Raw genomic sequence first — 27,492 nt, 5'->3', positions numbered from 1 at the left:
ACACCTTCGAAGCATGCTATAGTCTCCCTGTGCACTAGAAGACAGGCCCAACCTGGAACAAGGTTGTACTTCATGCAACCCCATGAAGACAAGACTCATTTCTGTAATCAAATGCTTTATTCATCGTTGAAATTACATATCAATTGTTACAATTTGTTGTTTGACACTTTTTCTTCTTTTCAAGGCTTCCACCTTAGCTAGTTTATATGAACCAAGTACTGCTGAAAAACTGCTGAAAGAAGTCCTAGAACATAGACCAGAGAGTATTGAGGCATTGAAGAATCTTGCTATCGTCTATGGGCTCATGAAAAGACATCAAGAGGTGTGTATTAATGATAATCGTTTTTATTTGGTGGTACATGAAAAAGAGGTGAACACGAGGCAAGCCAAAAATATGCTCAAGGCAAATAAGTTTCGGTGCTATTCAATTACAATTTGGGTTTGGAATTCCTAAGCGGTCATTAGAGCCAACAAATAGGATCATCGCTTTTATTTAGACATAACATTCTTCAAATGTTTTCAGGCGCTGGTTATTCTTGACAAAGCCATCAAAGTTATAGCTAATAGGGATGGAGATAAAGCAACACTAGTTGGCCTTTACCAGGACAAGGGCAACCATCTGAAAGATTCCAAGGAATTCAAACTGGCTATCACGGTGAGTGGACTCATGTGCCTCGCTGTAGCAGTGCAAGTCCCATTGTAGCCTCACAGCTGACAAGCACAACCAGTTATCTAACAGACCTCTCAAATCTTTGAGGACCCGAGAAAATACATTTTCAAACACCTTAGACATTCACCTCATCACATTTGAGGAATAAGATCCTTTAATAGTGTTCTTTCTCTTTAAGACGTATGAAGAGCTGGAGAAATTAGATCCTGGTCAATTCCAAACCCATCTCAACTTGGGAGTACTCTACCACATGGAGGATAACTTAGAGAAAGCCCAGCATCATTACACAGCAGCTCAGAAGATACAGCCAAACGATAAACTGCTTTTACAGAATATCGAGAAACTGAGAAAACGACAACAACAGTTGAAACAAATGAAAGGAAATCGAACAGAACGATGACAGTGGGCAAAACATAGGACTTCACCTTTCTTACTAGTCATATGAGGGCACCACTACTTGGCTGAACCGGTACTTGGTAATAGTGTACCACCTGCTGGCTGTTAAATTTTATTGAATCAGGTACCTTGTACCAAAGAAAGGAGCAAACTGTATTTTCTGGCTGAGTTACTCCCAAGAAGTTAGAGGTGTTACTCTAGCACAAAAGGTCAACTCTTTTCTATGTAACGTATTATTATTACTTCAACAGTCGTCAATCTGATATTCACACGTTCCAATTTTTTTGGACAACCTTCCTAGTTCCCAAGCGATACCTCCACTATACACACTTCATTCAAAATGATAACACAGTTGATTAAATATGTGATATTAACATGATGCCAGTTAAAGCAACTTAAGGGAATTGATCCTATATCAAGCTGATGAATATTACCCCCTTATTTAAAATTTCATACTCGGTATTAAAACACTGACGCCAAAAACCTGAAAAAGACGTGATTTCACGTGTAACTTATTTATTCATTCAGTGTACTGCTATTATAAAACGAACAAATGATGCAACATCATTCAAAATAATGTCTGTTTTAACCCTTTAACTGCCACCATCGCCGAATTGTAACAAGTGCCTATGTGTTATTCACCATTGAGTTTCATATACAAGATTGTCCCCTCTACTGATAGGTGGCGTGCAGGTGATGGTTTCTATGGTGGTTTCGAGGAAGTCTGTTTCAAGCTAGCCTTTCAAAAACAGCTTCAGCAGTTAAAGGGTTAAATACTGGCGTTTAATGACTGAAGATCAATGCAATTCCTGTCTCTATCAGCTCAATAGCTCAGGACAAGTCTCCCTAATCCATGTATTTTCATCTTCTCACAAACATTCACAGAGGATTTGGAACTCGCTGTGATTTCACACGCAAAGATTTAGTCTCATTTTTGTATTGCAGCTGGTTAAACTATCAAACAGACATGGACCACCTGAAAATCTAAACTGCTTATCTTAATTCCTTTTCATGCGTTTATGAACAAAAATTAACCATTTCTGTCTCAATACCACTAATGAAATATATGTTGAATAATCTTACAGGTTACCCCTAGAAGCTCTTGTTGTATTGACCATTATTGTTGCACTATTTTATGTGCTACAGAATCTCAAGTGATATCCTCTACGCCACTCTATTTTTATGGAAGGACTAATAGATGTCTCTTCTGTGACCAAAACAGTCTTTTAAACATGACAAACTTTCCTGGGTATTTCATATTTTCTATTGGTTTCTTGTACAAGACATTTCAGTCCATTTCATTTAAATTCATCAAATTTGAATTTTGAAATTAAATTTGAACATGTCATTATACCGTGTAGACACTCTTTGGCCACTTTTGGTGCAACTGTTTTATACAGACCTATTGCACATAATATAGGCCTTCTGCAGGGGCGGATCCAGGATTATGAGAAAGGGGCGCCGAGCATAATAGAGCACCGTTTTTGAGCATTTCCCTCACGAGAAAAACCTATTTTTTTCACTTCAAAATGATGGTTGTTTTTGAAGGTGAATAGCTTGAAGCGTCATTACATGTGGTGGATTTGTATGTAATATTTTTATCGGTTGAAGACAGCCTCAAAGTCAACTTTATGTTTTTTACTAACTGTATGGCTTCCTCGTCAAAAACGCCATAAGGACAGTCAGAAAAATATTCACTTTTAACTTGTTCGTATAACTTTAAATATCAGATAGTCAACTTTGTTGTATCAACTAGTCAATCTCAATGTAGTCCATTGTCTTCTCCAAAAACTATTTCAAAAGAAAGTAATGTGATGACATACATGTACTAAGGAAAGTCACATGCCTGTCTTATTGCTTATTCAACAAATCAAGAACGTTATACTAATGTATGGTTACTCACAATATTGATAGATTTCCTCTAAAGAATCAAATTAATACCTAACTGTCCGATGACCAAAGTCGCAACCAGAGAGTAACAAAATATTTCTTACGGAAATTTTTTGCTTCAGAATTTTCACCAATGACTTTAAACAACTAACAAGGCCCACTTAGTTTTTTATGCATGTACAAAATGTGTACCTAAAAACCTATTCTATTGAAAATAAAATTGTAGATAAATTTGAGGGTTTTAAGTAACAAGGTATGTATTAGCAATTCTTGATAATTTGTGAATTCACCCGATTGATTGTTTTAAATTGATTGACATGTTGAAATGTGACTGATTTGTGCTCTAATTGATCAAAAATGAAGAGATTTGATATTATGCAATGCATGATTGGGATGTTTGATATTTTGAAATAAAATACTTATGTTATGACATCAAAGTTGTTGTTTTTAATCATTGGTTTCTAGCTCCAAACTGAATTAAAGATGAACACAATCAGAGGACAATAGTACATCCAAGTCATTGTAGGGACTGTTCTCAACCAACATCTCCAAGCATGAACACGGCAGCGGCCAAACCTTACAATGCCTCTGTTAAGTCGAGTTCAAACCATGTTTTACATGTCATACATTTTACACACTGCGGCGCCTTGGAATTGTAGGTCTCTAACTTCAATTCTGGTAATTTTTCTGCTGTCGTCACTGATTCTTATGCTAGTCATCAGAACACTGTCGCATGTATACTAATCATATCTCATGCAGAAAGTCAGAACATGTAATTCTAAGTTGACGACTGGTATAATAAGTCGTTAACCTTCCACGCCACTCTGACGAAGCAAGTCCTCCTTAATGCTTCCAAGTTCACCAAATTGTTTCTGCAGTTCATTTTCACGCTCGGTTTGCCGATGGACATCCTCTGTTAAACTTTCCAACCGTTTAGGAATGGCTCCGATTTCATGTTGCCGTAAGTTATCGAATGTGTTCAGTTCTATATTTGCCTGTTCGACTTGCTCGTAAAGCGTGTGGAGTTGTTTTATCAGACCCTGGGCACGCGACTGTAAGAGAAAAAAATTCCATTGGATACATGTATTTGAAATAATACACATGTAGTACATTGAAATTGGAAGAACATTATGTAGAAATCTAAATTTAACTCTTTCAGCCCAGGTCGATGTTGATGCAACAACTCCCAGATCCTAGCCAATTTTCAGTATTTTATTACTACTACCCCTACCACTATTTGCTTGACACCATTAGAAAGGTCTTGATCCCCTAGTTACAGCGATATATAGATTATAGTTAGCAATGAATTTTTCTGAGTCTCCTCAATTTTGCCTTTTTTTGAGTTTGAAATTTTTCCAAAGAATTGACAGAAGCAACTTTTAATGCATAAAGAATATTTCCTTGAAATTTTTTTGAATGAGTCTTTATAAACTGATACTAATAATAGAGAACTAGTATAGAATACAAAGAAACAATGTCCAAAACGATTCCGAATGATATAAACAATAACGGATTGAAAAAAAGGAAAAATTTCAGGAAAAAAATGGTTGCGACTGTCACGAAATCAGATTCAACACCCACGCCCCCCTGTGGACTCAAAACAAACCAAATATCGTATGTGAATTTTTACTTGAAGCCCAGAAGTTTACTAGTTCGAGTGGCAACGTGTAGATGGCTCCCCAATCGCATTTGCGATCGTCAATGATGAATCGAGAAACTGGTTTCGGCGTCACCGTGTATATGCAGTAGCAGGATCTGGGAAATGTTATGAAATCCGTGTGTACACGGTCATAGGGCTGAAAGAGATAAGCCTTCTGGCAATGATAAGAAGTGTTGATAGACCTTAACAGCATTCTTTACATTTGACAAGCTCCTCGGGATATGTAATGGACGACAAAAAGTCACATGTACCAAAATGAATGCAGTGTTCAACTCACCTGATAGCCACCCAATAAAATCTTTAACTTTTTTTCTAACTTGGCAGCCCTTTTCGCTTCTTTGGTCATATGGCCACGATTGACCTGAATAAGAAATCATAGAAGATTAGTTAGAGATAAGTTGTACAGTTATAGAATAAAGTCTAATTTTGCATTTGGTGAAATATCAATCCTTACCTCAAGTCTCTTATCGAGAGATTCTATCCTATCCTTTTTACTTGCCAAGTTTGCTCGCGTGTACTTATTCTGACCAGGTAGGTAGAGAACCTGGGAGTAACACTCCTCCCACACCTGGCTGTACGACTCCAACGACAGGTCACCATGTTTCATACCGCGCATCACAACATCCATTTCACGTTTTAGCATGTCTCTGGCCTGGAGGTGAATGAGGATTATGAGGATTAAAATAACTATACACACAAATTTCTTAGATCATTCAGGCAGAAATATTCTAGATCATCATAGTCTTGTTGACACTAAGGGTATGCCTTTAAGAAGTTGTGACGTCAACAGACAGACAGATGACTAAGAAGAAAGCACACTTGCAAGTGCAATCTCTGGCTTCCTTAGGCCTGGAGGCGACAATGGGAACCTCTAGTGAGAAGACTGATGAGAAAAAAAGGTACTACCAGAACAGCCAATGTCTCTCCCAGCTGTTTAAAAGCATGAGAATATAAACAGTACCGACTGATAAGTTTCTGGGTAATAATACTCACAACAACCAGTTCATCATCTACCATGTCCTCAAATGGATGCTGTTCAAGGAATGCAATATGTTGTGCCTGATTTACTATCGTTTTCTGTGACGCCTGCTTCTTGACACCGGGCAATAGGCCTTGTTGGGCAGTGGTCGGAGAGAAGACAGCATCGTTGTGGAGCATGATCACCATCTCTCGCTTGATCAACTCTTCAGCCTGAAATCGGAGAGTAATGTCAGTGGAATCTCCCTTTACCCCGATATTAGGAGGGGTGACTTGCTAAGACTGTTTTCTGTATGAAGACAGGCTCCACAAAACATGTATATATATCCAAGTCACACTTAAGACCAAGCAGCTCAATTCACTTTAACTGAATATACCAACAAGGTCAGTTTCGACAAGTTGACAAAGTTCAAATTCACCAAAGATGATGAGATGGAAAACTAGGATACATTAAGCTTGGTCACAGAAACCTAAACATCTGAGCTTATCATGCTGTACGAACCTTCTGCAAGTCGGTGAGAGGAGCATCAGGGGCGTGCATCGGTCGCAAGACAGACATGTTCACATCAAGAGGACGTGGAAAGTCTCTCTGTACAGCCTGGGGTCGGCGTTTCATCTCGGCAGCTCCTGGAAAAATCAAATTCCAAGTCATCAGAAAAGGTGATATTGGTCGGTTGTTAAAGGGTTTGGCCTTCACAATTAAGGCTATGCTGTTTATTTTGAAATTTAAAATTTGTGATTGAATTTGAAAATTTCCAGTGCCGTAAATACGTACTAAATATAAATTCCAGCCTGGCCAAAATTGAGAGTGTGAAAATCTGTCCAAAACACAATTTTTTTTTAATTTTGAGGCAGAGTAATTGAATCCTACATCTGACTTGTTCATGATGCGCTCCCAATCAAGGGGAAATGTTTATGACTTACTGATGGCTGCCAGCTCCTCCTCTCTTCTGGCATCGATGTCAGCCTGATCCTCAACATATCCCATGTGATCTGCGCCATCGTTCATTTCCATGCTCTCCTGGTCAGGTAGTACGATCTCATAATCATTCCGAGGGGCTGGCAGACCCGCCAAGCTACTCTTCAATGTCTCTTGCTGAAAGTGTTCAAAGCAAACATTAAGAAATCTTGATCATTGAAGGAGAGGAAGACTTTTCATAATAAGGACACACATAGGATTTTCAATATATTCTCAGAAGGTCTCACAGAGATAAACGTATTAACAGCATGACTTAGAATTTAAACTTTGATTAGATTTAAGGGACAAGAACATTTTGAAACAATGCTCAATACACATATTAGACGTCTACTTTCAAGCAGTTTTGCACTCTCAATCATACCTGGTGCATCCTCGAGAACTGGCTATCGAACTCATCATCCGGATTGATGCTGAGCTTGTCTCTTACAGGTGTCCTTAGAGGTGTCTGGCCAGCTTGGCCAGGCGTGGCATAGGCTTGGGGAGTCATACCATCTTGTCCAGGAGTCCTGAACGGTGTCAACATAGTGTTAGGTGTCGCGGCCATATGATGCTTGGGGGTGACGCCACTGAAATCACTCTCGTGAATTGGCGTGTTCAGTCCGCCTTTCAGTGGGGTATCCACATTCGTCAGAGCCATGATGTTCTGCGCTTCCTGAAGTATGGTGTCCTGTTGAGCGGGTGTCCGCGGTGTCCTGAAGTTCATCCCGGGCGTCACAGAATAATCAGACAACAGGTGCTGGGAGGCGCCATCTTTGATACCACTCTCTTCCGCGTGTTGTCGCGCCAACTCACTAGCCTGACCAACCTTCACCACCTCCTCCAATTCCTCTTCAGAGATCTGCGGCGTGGGAAGAACAAGTTTGCTCCGCTTTTTCACAGGTTCGGCGAATCTAAACGATTAAAAAATACAGATGATGGAGACTAGATGGAATATCAACGCAATGATCATTCACTGGGGACGGGACACCCACAATCATTGCAGGCAAATACCAGAGGCAGGACAGCTTGGTTGCTTGGTCATTGCATCAAGCACACCAGGAAGATCAGTCCCCAGAAAATAGCTGCCAGCAAACAACCTACAACAATCTACAAGTTATGTCAACAATCAACTCAGTCCCCTCATCCTCAAAGGAGAAAGAACTGACCGAACACGACCAGCTTTCTCCCTTTACTTACTGATTTTGGTTCATGATTGCCCCAGGCAGGTCGTTCTCCTTGCGTTTCTTCAGCCTCTGTTTGTCTTTCCGTCTGTCTTTCTCTTCAGTCTCCTTCCGTCGATCTCCTTCCAGATTCTGCTGTCGAAGTCGCTTGAAGTTGGGGTCAAGGGGATCATACACTTCACTCGATGTGTCATAGAAACCTAAAGTCAAAATGGATTATAGATACAAGGAAATACAAGGAAAACTTGAGAGAGAACAACAAGTTTAATTTTACGCCTGAGATCTGGACACCTCTGCCTTAAAAAACTGAGCCTGTGTGAAACGCTATGCCATCAGTGAATGTGGCTTCTCTGAACAGTGCCAAAACACATCATGAAAGAATGTCCTCTGATTACCGAGGGGAGGCCTGCCCCGAGTTAACAGCTCGAGAAAAGCTATGGGGAACAGAGGCAGATTTGAGTCACACTGCCACGTTCTTGAGAATCAACAGTGTGAAAGTTAGACCAGTTGAACACAAAGAAGAAAGAAGGAAGCGAGGAAGGTGTCTGAAGGAATTAGTACAAGGCACAAGTGTGCAGAGAATTTAACCTTGGTTGGTTTTAAATGAATATATCTATAAAGTCAGGGCAGTTGTTTTCAAAGAGGATATATGTAGAGAGTTGTTTCAGACAACGTGTACATACCTGAAGCTGGTTTCTTCTCAAAAGGAATCTCTGCATTGTAATCAACTCCCCTCTTCTTCTTACGCTGTTTCTTGATTCTGAAATCATCAAAATATTCTACTGAGTAAAGGTGACATACTTATATCTACAGAACTGCCAAACTCAGATTGTGGACACATCACCACAAATGTGGCTAGCTTCAGGAACGTCGTAGAACAATTTGATTTTTTGTTATATTCCTGAAACACTTACTCGATTCCAGCAGCCCGCAATTCCCTTCTTTTCTGTAATGCAGCAAGTCGTCGAGCTTCCTCCAGCTGTTTCTCTCTGGCCTTTCTCTTTGCCTTCTTACCCTGTGTGTTGGCCAACCTTGCCCTCGCTTCAGACAACATCTCAAGCTCTGTAAGGGAAGGGCTGTTTTAGCTTAAAACTTGATGGTGATGATTTGTCACATTTATAATTAAATAGCAAACTAACTAGTAAATCTCTTTCTGTGCTTGTTCAATTTAAGCTTGTTTCAACTCAACCGCAGCGGTCGATGAGAAAACTCACAGCAAACATTAGAGACTGGTCCAGTTTGAATTCCTGACAAGTGTCATTAGGTCAAGACATGTCAGCAGCAGTGAACACTAAACAAGCTCAGGCCAAAAACATAGATTTCTAAGAATACAATTTGGTACAAAAAGATAATCAGGGAGAAAAAAGAAGTCAGTAAGTAGTATTCCATGGTTATTATCTTGACTGGATTAAAATAATACTGAATACAGACCATCTTCATCCATGTCGACTGGATCAGGCCTGGCTGGTTTGGTTTCTGGGTTTGGGTCAATTTCTCCGGGCTTCAGCTTGCGGGGATCGTCCTCGGCCATATCCTGGTCGCGCTGCTGAGCTTTATCCCTGAATCATAGAAATGTTGAAGGAATGTCGTGCTTTGGTCTGGAGCTAACAGCTCTGTCATGCTACGTTAAGGAGAATCCCTCCACGAAGCAGGTAGTGATCGCCGACTGGGTTACGCCACTTTTTGACGTTGTGATGCACAATTCCTCTCTTTCTTTGAAGACACAGGCATGAAATTTTCACAGTTGAATAGATAATAGATAGACTATCTTATTTGTGGAAAAAACTCCCCATGTCTTCATAAATAAGTGGTCTTCTAGTACATTGCATACATTCAAGCATTGTGGTTCCCTGGTAGCGCACCAAGGGACAGAAAAAAAGCTGAGGTACATGACTACTTTTTATGCAATCAAAACACCATGATTGTTCATACTTACAAGAGATATTCATAGTGTTCTAAACACTGTGCGGCTGTCCTCCCAATGATAGGAGCTATGGTCCTCCACTGCGTTGGCATCAACTTGGCCAGATGGAGTAGTTTCTCCTCCTCCTCGCGACTCCACTCCGTCTTCTTGATACTTGGATCCAACCATTCATACCTGGCAAGAAAAAAACATATTTTCGAAACTTGCAAAAAACAAAGAAACTAAAGCATTTGCCATCATCAAAAAGCTCAACATGACGGTCAACAATTTGCAAAGGCAATGTTCATAATATTTTTACACTTCTACCTAAGACAAGTGTTTGTTTATAAACAGTCAAAACTGTCAGATGATAACCAATTCCTTACCATCTTGCTTTACACTGTTTTGCAGATTTCCTATGAAGCAATGAAGCAATACGGGCCCATTGATTCTTGCCATATTTCATAACAGCTGCCTTCAGGATCTCATCCTGTGAAATGAAAGAAAGAAATACAATGTTAGTCACTACTAAGATAGTGAGCATTGCCACAATTAACAAACATCAATAAAACTGATAATCATGGGACATCTCCCCCTCCCCCACCCCATCAATGCCATGGCATCATCATCATCATGTAGATATGAGTGAAGACCTTTTTCTTGGATTGTGTCTTTGAATTTGACTTCGGGACAGAGATTGAAGCAATTGCAGAATAGCCTGGACACTCACTCTGTACTAAATGATAGGAATTGTATACACAATGTACAGTCTGCAGAGGGACAGAGTGTACATAATCATGATAATGTAATGTACATTGTACAGAGCTACTGAGTACTACTGTCCCGGCTATTCTGTAGTTAGGTCATCTTTCTGTCCGTATGACTTATCTTTGTTGCATTTCTAAGTACCCTGTATCACATTTACCTCGGTGTTTCGCCACACACCCCCTTTGATGTTTATTCGGGGCATTTTGATCGAGTTATTTGGAAAAAACTTCACCAAATCGTGTTATTTAAAAAACCACTGCGCGTGCGCACTAGTTGTTACTGCTTGAATTTTGACTAGATCCATATCAGCCGCGGGTCCATCAATCGTTATTCGTCTTCGGCCTGGTTGTGACATTATTCTTACCGTCTTTAACGTTTGGCGTTGGAGACAATTTATTCCTTCAGTACTGATGAATTCCTTAATCCAGCTGGCTAACGATGACAAATATCACGATTAGAAGTTCTCATTTGTCGGACATATCACCTTTGGAAATCAGGAAAGCCTTTACACAGGGCAAACTAGGGACATCTACTCACGAACACGGGCCATCTCGGCCCAACGCCAACTCGGCCTACCAACGTCAGGCCGAGATGGCCCTGCACCCATTAAGAGGGAGTGTTGACCTTCTCCATGCTCAGTACCAGAACTCTTGCGGTTATAAACCAGGCCGGAATGAACACAGAGCTTCCAAGGGCAAACTAGGGACATCTGCTCTCTAATCAAGGGGCAATGTTGAACGTCTTAAATTCTCACAATCTGCTTCTCTATTGGCATGACATCTTCAATAAAGGAAATGAGTTTAGGATTTATTATCAACCCGCATCAAAGAAAGTCACTACAAAATTCAACAACTGAAAAATTATTACCAAACAGTAACTTTATTCTACTGATATAATCAATGTACATCTTTTAGTGAGAAAAATATATTTCTGCCATATTTTAAAATAGAAACTAAATTACATTCTTTTTGATTTTTGATTGCATAATCAAGCGAAACTTGGGCTCACCTCAAAGTCCAATTTCAAGAGAGAAAAGTACCCATGATTTATAACCTGACTGAACACCAACACTTCTGAGCTTTACCATGAACAGGAGAAAGTGAATTTGCATATAGAAATTACCTTAAAATTTGACCCCCAAACTAAGATACAGTCTATAGAAATAAAGTCATTGTAGAAAAGACTTCCTGTCCGAAAGGATTGATTTCAATCAAATGACCGAAAGAAACAAATACTGGCCACTTTAATAGCATTCAACAAATTTTATAGATGTTATATTGAGTTCACCCAAAGCATGAACATGCATTCACAACAAGATTCCTCAGTGCATATAAATTCAACTAACTTGTATCTTTAGAGGATGCCACTTAATCAGTAAGAAGGCCAACAGCTTTACCTAACCTCAGAGAAATATGCAGCAGACGATTGCTACAGTAATTGGATTGGTGAAACAGTTTGATATTAAGCTGTTGTTGTCTCAACTACCCTCCAAAACGGTGTCAACACCATGACAGCTGTTCTTACCATCTCACTGACTGTGACATCTGCTATAGTTACAGATACGTTTCACAACCAAAACCGAAGAATTCACATTAGGTGTAAAAATCACATTCGCAACAAAAAATCAAAACTAAACCTGTTAGTTTGAAAAGCCACAAAACATTTTTAAAAATACCCAGTTGATCAATTCGAAACCTATCAATTTTTAGTTACCACAGACTCTAAAGTTGTCAACTGAGCTCTCAAAACAACTTTGATTTGTCGGAATTTTCTTACCAATGAATCCATTATGCATTTCATTCGGATTGAGTACCAGTTTCAATTCAAGGCACAATACATGCAATTCCATGCTGCCATCCAAAAGGTGGTAAAAATTGCAGCCACAGCACTATGAGGATTAATAAAAGAACGGTGTTGATGAAGTATTGCTTGAATTAACATTTTCATCTTGATCTGAATATGCCATCATAGGAACCTTAACAACTGGTCCAACTGAAACCTAAAGGCAAAGTTATTAGTTTTTGCATTAAATAGACTCATCACTGAGCAAAGACAATATTATTATGACACATGTATACAATCTGATTTTAAATAGGCTGTCAACATTTCTTTTGATACACTTTCCTCATGACAGTAAGCATTGTTTTGGGGTGACACTCGGATATATTTCTGAAATTATTCTTGGTTAATAAGATAAAATATTAGTCAAGCCAGCCTGAACATGATTCTTACAAAATAACACCAATGTTAAGAATGAAAGTGAAAATATTTAAAGGCACCATTACATGTATGTGAGGACAAAAGTGGCTTGAAATGGGCTGCCTTATCACCAACAGGTGTGCCAGAATGTTACCTGCCAACAAAATAATGCAGTGCATTGCATATTACATAACGATCAATGATACTGGCACTGACACCACCTGTCTCTCTAACCCAAACCACCAGACATAAGAGTACCTTCCAAGATAAGAGAAATCTGCCCCAAATAACATACCCTCGCCCAAACAAACCCACTAAATTTCCAACATATATTTTAAAGTATTTTAAGTACAGACGCTGAAACAAACAGCAACAATTTATACACAGGCGACAATGTCTGGAATGTATCGATGTAGTTACGAGATCAGGAATAATTTGATCACAAAATATTTGCATCACAGGACAATATGTAAGAAATTCCTCCCCAATGCCTGTGTGACATTTACAGTAAACATCACAAGCCAAAACAACTTGTTCTATTTAGAGGGCGCTTTGAACCAACCATGGCCTGCTTTTGTTCTAACATCAGAGTTCAGGAATTCACCTCTTTCTGCATTAGCAGTCCTTGCGGTCATCCTCTGTTGTGGGGAACGCCGACTTATCGGTTCGGCCTTTGATCCTAGCGACGTGATCTCAACTGTAACTTTAAACAGGCAAGACGCCGATCTAACCTGTGATTTCAACATCAAAGGCTGGCCCTAGAAGTCAATCATTTTCTTTTCATACAACAAACGTCCAACCATTTAGAGAAATAGACAAATTCAAGGACCCCTAGGGCTACCAACTTTAGTCATTATGGCTCCTTGCAAATATTATTTCAAACTTGAACAATGGCTCTCTTCAATTGCACCACCATGGCAAAGTTGTTCGTTGAAAGGCTTCACCTAACTACAGTTATAAAAGGATTAATTACACATGTAAAACATAATTTATACCAAAAATAATTATTTAACATTTCAGAAGGAATTTTTAACCCATTCAAAACTACTTATACCTTTTCATCACAGAAAGGAGGCTGTGTAAGTCACTATCCTGAGACAACTTGTCACAGCAGAAGCAGTCAATAAACCAACAGACTTAAAAGGTCATCTTTTGGCAGGAGCCAGGTAGGTCAGCTTGCAGTAAGTTATACAAAGTCCCCGATAGAGATCTAATCTTGCCTATCTCACGGTACGTCTATTCACGCTTACACAAGAATTCTATTCATCACTGAATCAAATATGTCCCCTGACTGTGTATAAAATTATCACCTGAAGACCACAAAATTGATCCCCCAGCTACTGACTATAAGCCTTTTTAAAGCAATACATGACTCTAAGATCATAACTTTTAAACAGCTGGAACATGTCACAAGTAAAGATGTCATGAGAGGTATATGTAATGTCTTTGAAACACTCGCGCAAGAGCTGAATCAATATCGAAACGGTGGGTTGGAATGAAAATGTTTTTGTCGTCAGTAACTTGATAAAAATCATGTTAATACTGGTATTTGTCAACTGCTCTCACACATACAGCAAAGATGTCATGAGAATTTCATCTCTCAGGTCGTTCTTATTACAAGAAATAAATATAAACAAAGGAAAATTTAGTGGTCCTTTCAGTAAGTTCATAAAATGTCTCGTCTAATGATAGCAGCAGTTGTAAATGAGTCAAATTTCCTTCAATATTTACAAAAGATCACAATACTGCAAACGGCAGACGTCAGTGACATTTACCGTCTGCTGACAAACATCATCATGATATTCAGTTTTGCTGATCAAATTAAAATCGTGTTACATTCACTCATTATTTTCGGTAATAGTACACCGATCACATATTCAATCACTCTTTTGATCACGTTTAAAATCACTCAATGTGGAATTTCTGTGAAACTGATTTATAAAAGAAAATGGTCATTGCTATTAGTACAGCATAAGACTTTTCCGCATTTAGTTATAGCAATGCAGGCTAGTCAACCAATGTGGTCTTCTAGCAGAGGTGGTTTGCTAATCATACACTTTTGAGTGGTTCAACCAAGTATTGGAAGAAGAAGAAGAAGAAGAAGTATTAGAGTAAGATGAACCGTCCATTTTTATCACATCAGACCAGTCATTAACCCCTGAAAGACTAATATTCCAACAAAAATATGCAATCGAGCCTTATAAATTTTTCGTCATATTCATTCTGTTCTTGCCCATACTAACAAACGCACACAGTGTGAATTTATACAAAGATTTTTAAGTCTAAACACACACACAGACTTTCACTGAAATTCCACATGCACAAAATCACATTAAGATTACATAGTGATCAGCAACAAAACCATTGCATGTATAAAATATAAATTACCACCTGAAAAGTAAAGACCACGCTGTCAAATTGGCGTTTACTTTATACTCGGAACTGACACACTATAAAAATGTGGACCAACTATTCTATATTCTACGCCTAACGCTTTGACAATTACTAAAGCAGCTTTTTGAATTTTATAACTTCTCCATCATATAAACACTGATATCCCTTTTAAAGGGTATTAAGAACTATTGTGATTAGTATCAAATTGAATTTGGTAAATTTTTAGCAAATTTTGAATTTAGAAACAAAAATATTTGTCGATGACAAGTGAATTTAGCCTGTGCTCGTTGTGGAAATAATAACCAAATAAGAATCATAATCCTCGTGAGTTAGGATCAGACAATACATTTGTAGTTTGAACAAACTGAACTGCTCTATCCTAAACAATTCCTTAATCCTCCTGATACATGTTGTGTTAAATCTGAGATATTGAGTTTCCAAAGCACGGTTATTACATATGTTGTTAGAATTCTGAATACATATTTATAAATAGAATTGTCTGCTACACTGGGTGATCCCTCAAGAAGCCACAGAAATACAACACTCCATGCATTTCACATCTACCTTTATCATGAGATCACTTAAACAGAGCTGCAGCACATCTAAGATATGCACAATATTACAAAATGTGAATAACGCAAAAGTATTTCAACCAGACCTCTCAGCTTGATCCCAACTTTACATACCCTACTGTACATTGATGTACCAAATGTTGATATCACAAAAATATTTCAACCAGTCCTCTAAGCTTGATCCCAACTTTACATCCCCTACTACACAACGATGTACCATTCAAGTCTTCCAAGGGTCTAGTGATGCATCTTGAATACAAATTTGGTTAGGCTAGCTAAAAATGTCACTGAACAGTTTTCAGCAGTCAACAAGACTGAACTAAAAGCTATTCAGTGAAGAAAAACACAACCTACAGATGTCAGACATCCCGTGCGAGGTACAGGCAATATCACATACACGCAACGTGGTGGAGATAACAACACAAAACCGATGTCGAACACCAAAATCAAAGTTAAAAGACAAAGCAAATCTGTGCCTGTACCTCACATGAAATCAAACAGGACACTAAATTTCTTTTGACAAGAACACATAGACATGAGTAACGCCTTGAACATTGGCGTACCAGATCTCAACAAACAATCCAAGAGATGAAGCGGCAGTGAACACATCACTGCCAAGTGCTAAATCACTTATTAACATTCCTATCAACAACCAGCAGCTCAGATCTCTAAAGGCAAAGAAAGATTCCAGTTGCATCTGGTTTCTAACGACCAGCAGAACAGTCTGATCTCCAAAGGCAATGAAAGATACCAGTTGCATCTGGTTTCATAAATGGAATTCTAATGCTCAGCAATAGAAATGATAGTATGGAAAAGCTGTGACATCCACAGTCAAAAGTTCTCAACATCCGATTGTTCATCTCTTCTCTCTTGTCATCTTGCACGTCTGTACTTGGCCCTGCCACAGTGATCCACTTACGAGAGCACTTCCAGTGTGATGCCTTCATCATCTGCAATGAGATAGGATAAATTTGAAGACAAGGTATTCAAGCAATGCAGAAAATGGCTCTCTCTAACAACTCAAAAAGGGAATTTTCATATGAATACGAATGACATTTGAGAATAAGTTAGAATTTTTCGCCTCTCACACCATCTTTTGAATAGGTTGTGAAAGGCATTAGTGAAGAAGAAGTGCCTTGGTTAGACAGGAGTTGACATAGGTCATCTTGGTACCTTGTCCCCTCCTTGTGATTTTAGCACTGCAGAAGCCAAGGTCGCATCATATGTTTAGTTATTCATTGCTTTGTGAATTTGACTTGTTACAAGCAGTCCATGCCATGATATTATGGTAAATATGGAATTAGTCTCCACAACACTACACTATGAAATCATTCATAGAATTTTCTTTACTCTGGACCAATTACTTGGTCGGCCCGAATGGAAGACCAGAATCAGATATGATAGTCTGCCTTTGGTAACATGATAAAATTTATGACAATATAAGTATTGTAAATGAAGAAACAAATCTCAAGCAGTAAGCATGCAGCCTAATATATGCACCAAATCCAAAACAATGTAATGCTGTAAGAATTCAGTCCATTGTGAGGGAGGATGTCAAAATTATTTGAGGCTACAAAAGTCGATCTTGAAAGGCCGGTAGTGGTGTAACATCCAGGGAAGCATACAGACAGCCTGTACATTTACTTGATCACTGCCTTGGGAGATGTGTCTGGTGGTTTGGTTGAATGGAGGGCGCGGCCAGAGCCAAAATTGATTCATAGCAGAAGGAAGGTACATGTACAGGGACTATACAGCAATGAATGTCAGTTAACTCCACAGACTTCCGATAAGAGTAGTATGCCCCAAAAAAATAAAGAGACAAATGCATGCTGGATTCTTGTCGATACGCATCCCCAGTCAAAACACGGCTGTCTTTGTGGCCTAAAATATGTCTAACACATTCCAGTACCGACAGAAACCACTCTTTGGCGAGTCAAAAAAATCGGTCATGTGACACAAGATGTTTCGGCAGTTAGAAATTCTGAAGCATTCAGTGCATTGTACATGCCCAGGTGGGTCAGCAAGCACAAAGCCATTGCCAAACAAGCATAAACATGTTTCTTTCTTTCCGTGACTCACCAGAAATCTTTAGGTCATTAAGAGGAATATCTGACAATACAATGACAAAACCTCACATTAGTTCGTTAGTTTACTCCACCAGATTCATAGGTGGTCACAATATCAGACATCATGTGATTCGAGTTTTTTTACTCCAAATATAAATAAGACTACTAGCCCTGCTTAGGATTCAGCCCTAAATTCGAAATACACATTTATCACTTGGTGAGGCATTCGAAGCTGTTCAATGGGTCTGAGGAAACATATACGCTTGCTATCACAAGCTATCACCATCATGGACCATTCACCTAATTTTGACACAGTATCATTCACTCATGCTACCAAAATCTACTACATGCGATACCGTCAATACAACAAAATCATGGCTTATACAATGCATTCTGTGAACAGCTTCATAACCTTCAAAACTTCACCTTCACTTTCAAGAGAGTATCTTCCTTCAACAACGTGTGTCAAATGGACAACTTTAAACAAATCGTATGCAAGAAATAAACCTGCTATCACCAAATTCCCCAGAAACAAAAGTCGATCCTCCCACTAAGATCAAAATGTCTAAATCATATCAATGAGGAAGCATGAAAAATATAAAAACAAAACTGAATATGATAAATACACATTCCATATACTACCAACCGGGAAAAATTGCTGCTATCATAGTTTGCCATTTTGTGAAATTGCATCTTTGACATAATTTTTCTTGTTGCGTAAAATGAAAATTCTTTGATGAAAATATTTAGTTGAGAGCATGTTAGCAAAAATTTCCCAGTTCACAGTAATAAGCCAGAAATGAACACCTTATGATGTCAGTACACACCCAGTTCAGTTTATTATAGTTGTCTTTTTAGTGGCGGGTGCCCTCACCAATGGCCAAGCTGCCAACTACATAACTTAACTGTAAACCGTTAGATAGATGGCATAACTAGTACGGTTTTTCTTTCTTGAATTTTCCAAAAATGTAATCCAAGGGAAATGTTATATTTCCTTTAAGAATCTTAGAAAAAGAGGCAAAGTGACAATGTGTACATCATCACCACAATTTTATACCTTCGATTTTTAACACCTTCGCGGCCGGTGTTTCACCCCCCCCCCCTACAACCCCTCCTCAGATCCCCAGAGGAAAAAAAGCATTACAGATTGCTGCATAAGGTCTTTTGCAGTAGCTTCTACAAGACAAGGTCTTCAAGAATCAATAGAGTTATGTTAACTACACCCCTTAACTATATTTTAAGGAACCCAAATATTAAAAAACTGAGTGTGTACTGTATTTCTATAAGATATGCAAGCACTATCTGCCCCTGATTTAAACCTTACAAACGACTTACGAAACAGCTTCTGTGTGGGTTTAATAGCAACTACATAATCTTCTTCATCATCTGAAATGTTGTATCGAGGAGGGTAAGAACAAGCAGGAGGCATCGAATACATCCAATGCAAAACCGGTTTTAACCAGGTCCTTATTATGCAAGTCGCGCATTCAATCTCAGGCATGCTTGAGAATCAATTCATCTGTGCCGAAACCTAATCTTGCAGGGAGGGACAAAGCAGCTTTAAATCAAAACTTTGCTGTTCCCCAACTGTGTACCGAGTAACAACATGGTGCATTACTGTTTACAGCACAGGCACCGATGAACTGACATTCATGAAATTGTCAAAATTCAGGGACTATGGCATAGATGGCAAAAGCATCGTATCTGATAATAGAACTGGGAAAGTGTCGCAAAATGTATTAAATGTATCAATAAACCTGCTCAAAAATGACTCGTTAATGATTTAACCCAAATGTTTTCAAGGATTTTGAGAGAATCTGCCCTGTTCTCTCATTTATTTACCCTAAGAAAAAATCTTACTGCACTCATGAATCAACACATACTCGACAACTTCTGTCATGAACTGCGTAATAAATCTTCAATGAACTGCTCGTTTTCCAAAACAGCAGCAAACAAACCCACCAATTCTCATAAAACCTCCTGTACCTAGTCCAAAATATACATACATACATACCTACATACATACATGCTTACAAACACAGGCAGGTAACTTGTATTTAGATGGGGCCCAAAATTAAGAGTACCACTGCAACCCCTGCCTATCATGACACAGAAAAATGGTCCATCAAGGGACACCTAAGCAGTTACTTTCTAGAATGTGAAATCCAAAATGGTTACTTGGCTGACATATCAGACACAAGTTGCAGTGAAAAATGAACATTAGGTATCATTTTCACTTCACCCCATCATGCTGCACAAAATTCAAGCCGGTCAGGCAAATCTAGGGGCCATATTGGATCAGGCACAAACATAGCAGTGCATCTTGTCCACTTAATCCCATCATGCCAGAGGAAATTGAAGCACAATGGGCGATTTCTTCTACAGAGCCCGTTTCGAACTGATCCCTGTTCACAGACACTTTACATATGTTACAAAGCTATATCTTAATACATTTGTAGCGAGTTTTGACTGGATGCCTTCAGGAAGCTTTCAGATATTGCGTTTCATGCCACTTAAGTTAGTTGGCTCACCATCAGAGGACAACGAGGAGATACGGCTGTCACATAGTAACAATAACTCTGCAGGTGTAAAACATTCACTTATGGAAAGAAGAACCAGAGAGTTTGAAGATGAAAAGGACTCATAGCTGGGCTTGTCGATATGAATCAGCTTTTAGGACAGAGAAACATAAATCAGACATGCCACTTTGATCTTAGGTCAGATCCTGAAAATATACCCATAATGATATACATATATGACTGACATTGAGTTTTATGACCTGACATACTTACACCTTGACCTGAGTTTTTGTTAATATGTACAGATGCCTAATAGGTGTCTACATATTTACGATAATTTTTTCTTTGTCAAGTCATGTTGTCATAAGACATCCAAACACCAAGTTTCAACTTTCTAGACTCAATGGTGAGCAAACATGCCACCATCGTTGACCGAGCGACGGAAGATGGACAAGACGTGATTACATAAGCCCACACAGGTGAGCTAAGAGAGTAAATGAAGAGATAGGATGGGGACTGTGCATAACCATATTCAAAACCTTAGTTAAAGCTAGTGTTCCAGTAAGTATCTATAGTGCCAGTTTTTTTACTGAAACTACATTCCCAGACTTTGTCATGGGTGGTATTGACATGTAGATGCAGACAGGACTCACAAAGCTTTGATGACAAATAATACGAGATGAAACTGCAGCAATTTTCAAGCAGCAAACAATATAATTTTTCACTGGAATTTCAGACAGTTTTTTATCCAATGATACAACAGTAGTATTAGCACTAGAAGACAACAGCATTGGTTATACACATCAGTCGAGAAAAATAAAAGGAAAAAGTAGACGAAAATAAAATCAATGGATAGTCTGGAATCCTGCAAAAAAAGGGAAATCAGCATTGCCAAGTGGGGTGGTGGTTATACAAGCACAAATTTGATCAACTTCTACAACTGGTTAATGAACAGTATAAGCTTGGAATAGAAACAGCCTTATTTTGTCAAAGACCCAGTCATGGCCAACAAGCTTACCAACTTGGACATGGCCATTCTTATTTCGCATTGAAATGTTATAGGAATTGGCGGTGAGTTGTTTTGTCTCTTTAACCTTTCTGTTATTTTTTCTGGCATGGTCTTGAACTTGACACAATCGCATAACACTGTCAATGACTCAATAAAGTAGCTGTGCTGTGCATAATTTCCTCTCTAGGTGCAGCATTCATTAGGTATCGTGATTTACTAGCACAACTAACCTAGGTACATCCCGATGTTGGACATCTCAGTGTTCTGTGCTGTAAACCTTACTACACAGCACTCAAAAGACATTTTCCCCAACACATTGTCCCCTAACACTGAGAGATCAATTTCCACCGATGTCATTCGAGGTAACAAAAAAACACCAAAAAGCAGAGTTCCAATAGCTCCAATGCTTTGGTAAACAAAATCAAAGTGCATGAATGGACTAATACCAAGATCAGGAAATATATCATCATGCCACAAATGACAGACAAACCTTGAGAATGTTGTTCAGGGTGCCACACATCGAGGCCACACAAGTATTAGTACTGTCACATGCCAATAGATGGAGGTGTTACCTCAGTAACATGGGGTTTACTTTCACTATGAAATGTAGAGAACCAGAGTATGTTCAAATGTGAGACTTTATATTCGTGGATGGGCAGATTCCTCCAAGACAACATACATACAAACATACATGACTGATATTCATTCATAGAGCGCATTATCCAGACAGTCTGTGTGCTCAAAGCCCTACATAATGATAGACTGAAGGCCCTCCCAAAAAGATCGGTCTTGAGATATCCCTTGAAGACAGAGATGTTGATACAAGATGAATGTATTGATATTGGTATTGACACATTCCATAACTCTGGACTGACCACAGAAAATACCCACCACCATAGGCCAGTAGATTTTGCTTTGGGACCACTAGATATAAATCAATCAAATATTCATATACATGTACATGTACATGTATTGTCTATCACTATTGACAGCCTTATCCTCAACCTCGTACACAAAACAATTGCTAAAAGCGTGAATGAGATTAAAAGCTTTACAGGTGGCTTCAAAAAGCAGCCTTAATTTCAACTGCTACGCTGCATGACAAGAAATGCAAACATATTATACGGATTATTGGAAGCTCGAACCTGAACGGAACACCTCATGACTGTCAAAGGAGAAAGAAGGTCGCAGCTATTCTTACGACGATCCCCAATGCATTTTACATACAAACTTCTGGCAATTCTCACGACGATCATTTTCACTTATCCTTTCCTTATCCCTAATGCTGACCCTAACCCTTACTCCTAGCACCAACCCTTCCCTTACACTAATACTAACTCCCTAATCCTCAGTTAAATCTCAAAAATCGCATAAATCCTAAGTTACAACTGATTGTAGGAATAGAGCCTAAGAAAGAAAGGTGACTAACCTTCGAATGCTGGATTCTCTCTTCCTTGAGCAGGCGAGGAGGGAGGAGACGACTTCTCGGTGTCGTTGATGATGTCCAATATGGCTCGGTGAATAAAGATATATTGTTGCTGAAATGAAGGAGAGGTTTGCAAATAAATATAAAAGCATCGTAATGAGGCCTACACAAAAATGTTAAGATTTCGAGAAATTTACAGGTTATCAACAGATTTTAGCCAACCCACTCGATGGCAGGAGTAAATGTTAAACCACCACACCACAGGGAACAGGCAATCTGATACAAGATTAATCGGTTAATATCAGATAGTCCTCTTGTCGGTACACGTTTTTTTAACATTCTAGGCTATAGCCTTAAAGTAGGTCACCTAGCTCCATATCAGAACAGTATTTTTGACTAGTGTGGGCACGCTAGTGGACGATTTGGTGGCTTAAGGGCCAGCGCCAGTTACAATAATCATGGAAAAAGTTGTACTGATCTCTCTTCATCATATTCATCATGACAAACGTACCTCAGTCTGGACCATATACCTGCGGTGCATCCTCATCTCGTAAACAGTCCCATAGATATCCACATAGTCATGCTGCTTCATGTGTTGAGTGAGACGATCCAGGGTGATAAACGTACCAGATCTTCCGACTCCAGCGCTGAAATCATGGCAAAAACAAGTCCAGTAAATGAAACACTGAAATCTTTTTGAATTAAAACGTGCACAAAAACTCCTTTCACGGAGTAAGATTACTTGTGGAGTGAGACCTCTTGCATGCCCTCAGACAATTGTTCCTATGCACATGATATGCAACCTCCGCTGCAGATAATTACAAGTCGCAGCGACAAAAATTGCTTGTTCGCATGAAACTAACTGCCTCAGGTAATGAAAGACGGTAACTGGGAAAATGCAGATCAGCCCCCAATCGATCTGACTCGGAGTGAGTTGTGATTGGAAATGAGAGTTTGGTACAGCGTCTAAACGACAGGTGGTGTGACAGGTTCGCACTACAGTTTAGACCAGTAAATTGTAATATCCAAAGTCTCATAAAATTTATACAAAATTAAATGCATGAATGTAATATTCTCACACTCGTATTTCATCAGCTGTTGGGACAGCAGACAAGTAATTTTGAACTAGAGTAGAACAACAACTGTATCATTGACATCTGATGAGATCTTGATAAATCACTTGGTAACAGAAACCATAAAGTCAGGTTTCAATTAATTACATGTTGAACTGAAGCAAATGTTGGATTATTTATGGTGAATGGATAAGAAGAGGGGTTGGAGCCAACTAAACACATTATTGTAAACAAAAAGCAGTTAGTGAAAACATAAACTCCATTCAAATTGGGAAAAATCAAAAGGTTTTGCACGCAACAAAGACAAATATAAGAAACTAAATTGTATTAGTTTCGTGATTAGTAATTTCTTAATTTTATATGGTGCCTCATCAATGCCATGATATAGCCAACTGCTTCAATTGCAGCTCCAACCCTTTCTGTGTCCACATCCAGATCTCATTACCTGCAATGAACACACACTGGTCGGCTACTGTCAAAGCCGACCCTGCTACGGAACTGATACATGAATCGAAGAAGTGCCCCTGCTTCATCTGGGGCACTGAAATCAGGCCATCCTCTGAAGTGGAAATGACTAATCTTTCGACTACGACTACCCTGAAATGAAATGTCTACAGGTGTTAGAGTCTAGATAAGAAACTACACACTAGTTAGAGAGGCTTCTTGACTGAGGGCTATTTCTGTCACTTCAATAGGAGTGGAATGATTTTTTCCCATGTCGCCACAGAACAGCACGAGTACGCCATCTTGACCAGCCAATGTGTCAGCAAATATATCCACACAATTTTGTCCAAATTCATTTCATTTGCAAATCTTTCCCTCAAGAATTTGAAGTTTTATCAAACTGCATGAACGGAAGCAGATTCAGCCCCATTGATATGTGACAGAAATCTCCCTGCACACCAGAAGGAATGGGTTTTTTATTTCTGTCTCACCTGCAGTGGACACAAAGAGGGCGAGAGTTACCAAAGCCCTCCCTTTCCCTAAAGGTCCTTAAGAACCTAAGCAGGGGCCCACTAGTGTCTGGGGCACTAAAGTCGGGCCAGGCCATGAAGTGGTAGTGACAGATCCTGCGAACTTCTTCACCCTGAAATACGAATATCAGCATCGTAACACCCTCAGACTGCCTCACTGCAGCTGACTCTCTCTCAAGTCAACAGGCGGTCTTCAAAGAGGAGTATCTAACACTATGTCACAATGTCTACAGTTAGCATCTTCAACACCAGATGGACAGAGCTTTGTACATTCCTTTCTGCTCTCACAGGCAGTGGCCATACAAGCACTGTCAAAGCCAACTTGTTCCCCGATATTCAAAAACCTAATAGAACGGGCCTGAAATCAAACATCAACATCACAAAATTCTTGAACTAGTTAACTTTGCCGACTTGCTCCCAGGTTGACTTGTGATCCACTTCAGAACCTACCCACTGTGAGACGATGAGCACGGGATTTCCAATGTTATGGCCTACTTTTTACATTTTCTCGGGCGGTCAAAATCAACTTTCTCATTTCCGGTTTATAAGTCCGGTGCAGATCAGTTAGCAAGATACGGCCTGACGAACACGCGGACGACAGGGCTCCATTTAGAAACTTGTGTATGATATGATGACGCATCAACTACTTCGATACAGACTGAGGCGTGGGGCGGTATGGGCGTTGTATAACTTGTACGAAGTTCGCTTTAAAATCTCATTTCAAATTTAGAAAAGTAAATACCTCCTACACTTACTACTACCACCCCCCTCCCTTTGAACACACCAGCATGCTAATATTTCCAGTCACATACCTTAGTCAACCTGAACTGAGTGATGGAATAATCCTGAGTCTGAGTCTCATTGAGAATGACCACTTCAATGTCACCGTACATGACAGGGTCAGTGTCCCCTGGCCAGTAGTGTGAACACTTCTCCTGCAACAACAGGATGGAGAAATTAGTAATAAGAAATGCTAAAAATATGCAAAGAAATTAGTTTAAATATGTGTAAATGCTGCATTGGTTGATATTCTCCGACTTCTTCCTTTGCATTTGTATACTGGCCAATATAAAATTGATTAATCGAAGGACTGATTGATTTGTTAATTCCACCTTATGCAGACGAGTACAATCAAAATATCTACACTACAGAAATAATACAGGATGCAAAAAAATACAACAATGTGCTTAGTGCTGTAACTCAAATTATTCAAAATGCAACGAGATTCGAGTTCAAGCAATAGGATGCTGAACACAAATTGGTGTATTCAAAAAAACCTTTACAAGCTACCCAGATTATCCCAAGTGGACGGAGAATATGACTACTAAATCCAAGTCTGAATTAAGAACAAGAATAGCTCAATGATTTGATACTGTGGTACAATGTTAAACATAAACTGAGCTGCAAGGATTGAATATGAGGCTTACCCGTCCATTTTCCACACAACGGGTGAGCATGACGATAGCTTGACAGTTCTGTTCCCATATCATTCGCCAGAAGTCATCCTTGGTGCTGGCAAGAGGACCCTGGCATGCTATGTACTCACGCTTGGATGTAAAACCCTAAAAAGAAAGTGTATAAAACCTCATCAATATGAGTTCATGTTTTAAAAGACTTATTACTTTTAACTACGGTTCTCCAAATGATGTGAAAGGTAACAAATCATAGCGTTGCTTTGGTTTCTTCTCGGAAAACATGGGAAAAGGCTTCATTATACCCATTTCTCGAAAAAATTGCACTGCATGCAAAACAAGCCTGGGGGGGGGAATCTGTCAGTATTTTGCTTCGAAGGGCTCCTTCTTGGTTATGCTTTGTCCGATTCTGGTATAAAAGTTAGAATTTTAAGACACTTTGGACTTGGGAAAATTTTAAATGAAGTACAACATTTCGCCCAAGTATTTCATTACCTGCGCAAATTCACCATTTTTTTGTGAAATGGAGTTTAGTTAGTAGCTTGGTAGGGATTGGAATTGGCCACCAAAAACCTGGTATCTTTAAAAGAGTCTGTCCTTCTCAGTTGATGAGGCAAACATCCGGACTAGAACTAGATGAATTCAACTCCTCAATTTGACCTTGATTCTATTAGAAGGGTACACACTAGTAATCAAATGCTAATGCATTAACCAGTTAAGTTGGCGACATCTAGCAGCTCATAACTTTTTCCCAGACGCTCCGATGAAAGTAATACTTGAAGTTTTGGGGGTCATTTTCGGTCATTTTCGACCATTTTCGAACCGTGGCGGTGAATCGACTTTGCAGCTGGGACGGGTAATTTGACCACTGACACAACAATATTTAGGCTACTGAACTGAAACTTCATCATTATTTTCTTTTTATAGAGAAGAAATTCATAATTCATAAAAAATACATATTTATGATGGAAAACAAATTCATACTGTTAACTGAGACCATGTATTAGGTGTATCATGTATCTAGTGTGTAACCAGAAGTGCCAATGACCGGCGCAACTCACAGGAATGTAGTTAGCATTGATGTAGTCTGATCCCTCCTCATCTTCACAAGGGCTGAGCTTGACGCGTGACCTATCATATGGCAGGATGTTGGTGAAGCGATTCTTTACGCGGTTGTGCGGCACCTCAGACGCTTGGAACGACTGGGTAATACCAACATCTTTCAAATCCTGCAATTACAATTTACGAAAGAGTCATGAAAATTCCTCGCTTTAGTAAACATGTCGCACCAAAAGAGCTGACTGAAAAAGCAATTAAAAAGTACGAAATCTTTGTTCACTGTTCTTGCATATTGTTTCTCCAATCTTGCCTTTCAGCATCTGCAAACCATTTAATTTTTGTGGACATTTATATTTTTAATGGATTTTGCAAATAACCTACATAG

General features: G+C 39.2%; 3 protein-coding genes across 7 annotated transcripts in view; 1 reads left to right on the top strand and 2 right to left on the bottom strand.

The window, feature by feature from the left end:
- The window catches only part of LOC135487476 (protein O-mannosyl-transferase TMTC1-like), an 88,567-nt gene extending 85,181 nt beyond the window's left edge, over nt 1-3,386 (top strand). Inside the window, exons 14-16 of the mRNA XM_064771158.1 lie at nt 185-322; nt 524-655; nt 849-3,386. Of these exons, the coding sequence (XP_064627228.1) occupies nt 185-322; nt 524-655; nt 849-1,070 (492 nt within the window). The 3' untranslated portion in view covers nt 1,071-3,386. The remainder of the gene's footprint in view (nt 1-184; nt 323-523; nt 656-848) is intronic.
- On the bottom strand, nt 99-10,666 carry LOC135487477 (cell division cycle 5-like protein). The gene is made up of 14 exons (XM_064771159.1): nt 10,562-10,666; nt 10,023-10,126; nt 9,670-9,831; nt 9,165-9,292; nt 8,648-8,795; nt 8,417-8,493; nt 7,750-7,933; nt 6,935-7,463; nt 6,519-6,690; nt 6,097-6,221; nt 5,610-5,807; nt 5,071-5,268; nt 4,894-4,977; nt 99-4,008 (listed from the first exon to the last, which is right to left on the bottom strand). The coding sequence occupies exons 1-14, from the start codon at nt 10,604-10,606 to the stop codon at nt 3,763-3,765; spliced, it is 2,400 nt and encodes a 799-aa protein (XP_064627229.1). The 5' UTR covers nt 10,607-10,666; the 3' UTR covers nt 99-3,762.
- Nucleotides 10,667-11,264: 598 nt separating this feature from the next.
- LOC135488040 (tyrosine-protein phosphatase 10D-like) overlaps nt 11,265-27,492 on the bottom strand; it is a 39,810-nt gene continuing 23,582 nt past the window's right edge. The window contains exons 25-33 of one of the 5 annotated variants that reach the window (XM_064772411.1): nt 27,110-27,277; nt 26,064-26,198; nt 25,449-25,571; nt 24,598-24,749; nt 23,101-23,236; nt 22,593-22,701; nt 20,167-20,214; nt 17,649-17,678; nt 11,265-16,519 (exon numbers count right to left, since the gene is read on the bottom strand). In XM_064772411.1, coding sequence (XP_064628481.1) covers nt 16,485-16,519; nt 17,649-17,678; nt 20,167-20,214; nt 22,593-22,701; nt 23,101-23,236; nt 24,598-24,749; nt 25,449-25,571; nt 26,064-26,198; nt 27,110-27,277 — 936 coding nt within the window. In that variant the 3' untranslated portion in view covers nt 11,265-16,484. Of the gene's footprint in view, nt 16,520-17,648; nt 17,679-18,970; nt 19,022-20,166; nt 20,215-22,592; nt 22,702-23,100; nt 23,237-24,107; nt 24,260-24,597; nt 24,750-25,448; nt 25,572-26,063; nt 26,199-27,109; nt 27,278-27,492 lie in introns of all 5 variants that reach the window. The other 4 variants (XM_064772410.1, XM_064772412.1, XM_064772413.1 and 1 more) reach the window with 4 other exon arrangements.

Source organism: Lineus longissimus, chromosome 5 (assembly GCF_910592395.1).
Source record: "Lineus longissimus chromosome 5, tnLinLong1.2, whole genome shotgun sequence".
Lineage (NCBI taxonomy): Eukaryota > Metazoa > Nemertea > Pilidiophora > Heteronemertea > Lineidae > Lineus > Lineus longissimus.
Note: the sequence above shows the minus strand (reverse complement) of the source record. Positions and strands in the feature narration are given on the sequence as shown.

Coding starts and splice junctions, on each gene's coding strand:
- LOC135487477 (XM_064771159.1), bottom strand. CDS start 10,606: ATGCCCCGAATAAACATCAAAGGGGGTGTGTGGCGAAACACCGAG. Junction 7,464..7,749: donor GCAATCATGAACCAAAATCA/GTAAGTAAAGGG, acceptor TTAATCGTTTAG/ATTCGCCGAACCTGTGAAAA. Junction 5,269..5,609: donor TAGATGATGAACTGGTTGTT/GTGAGTATTATT, acceptor ATTCACCTCCAG/GCCAGAGACATGCTAAAACG.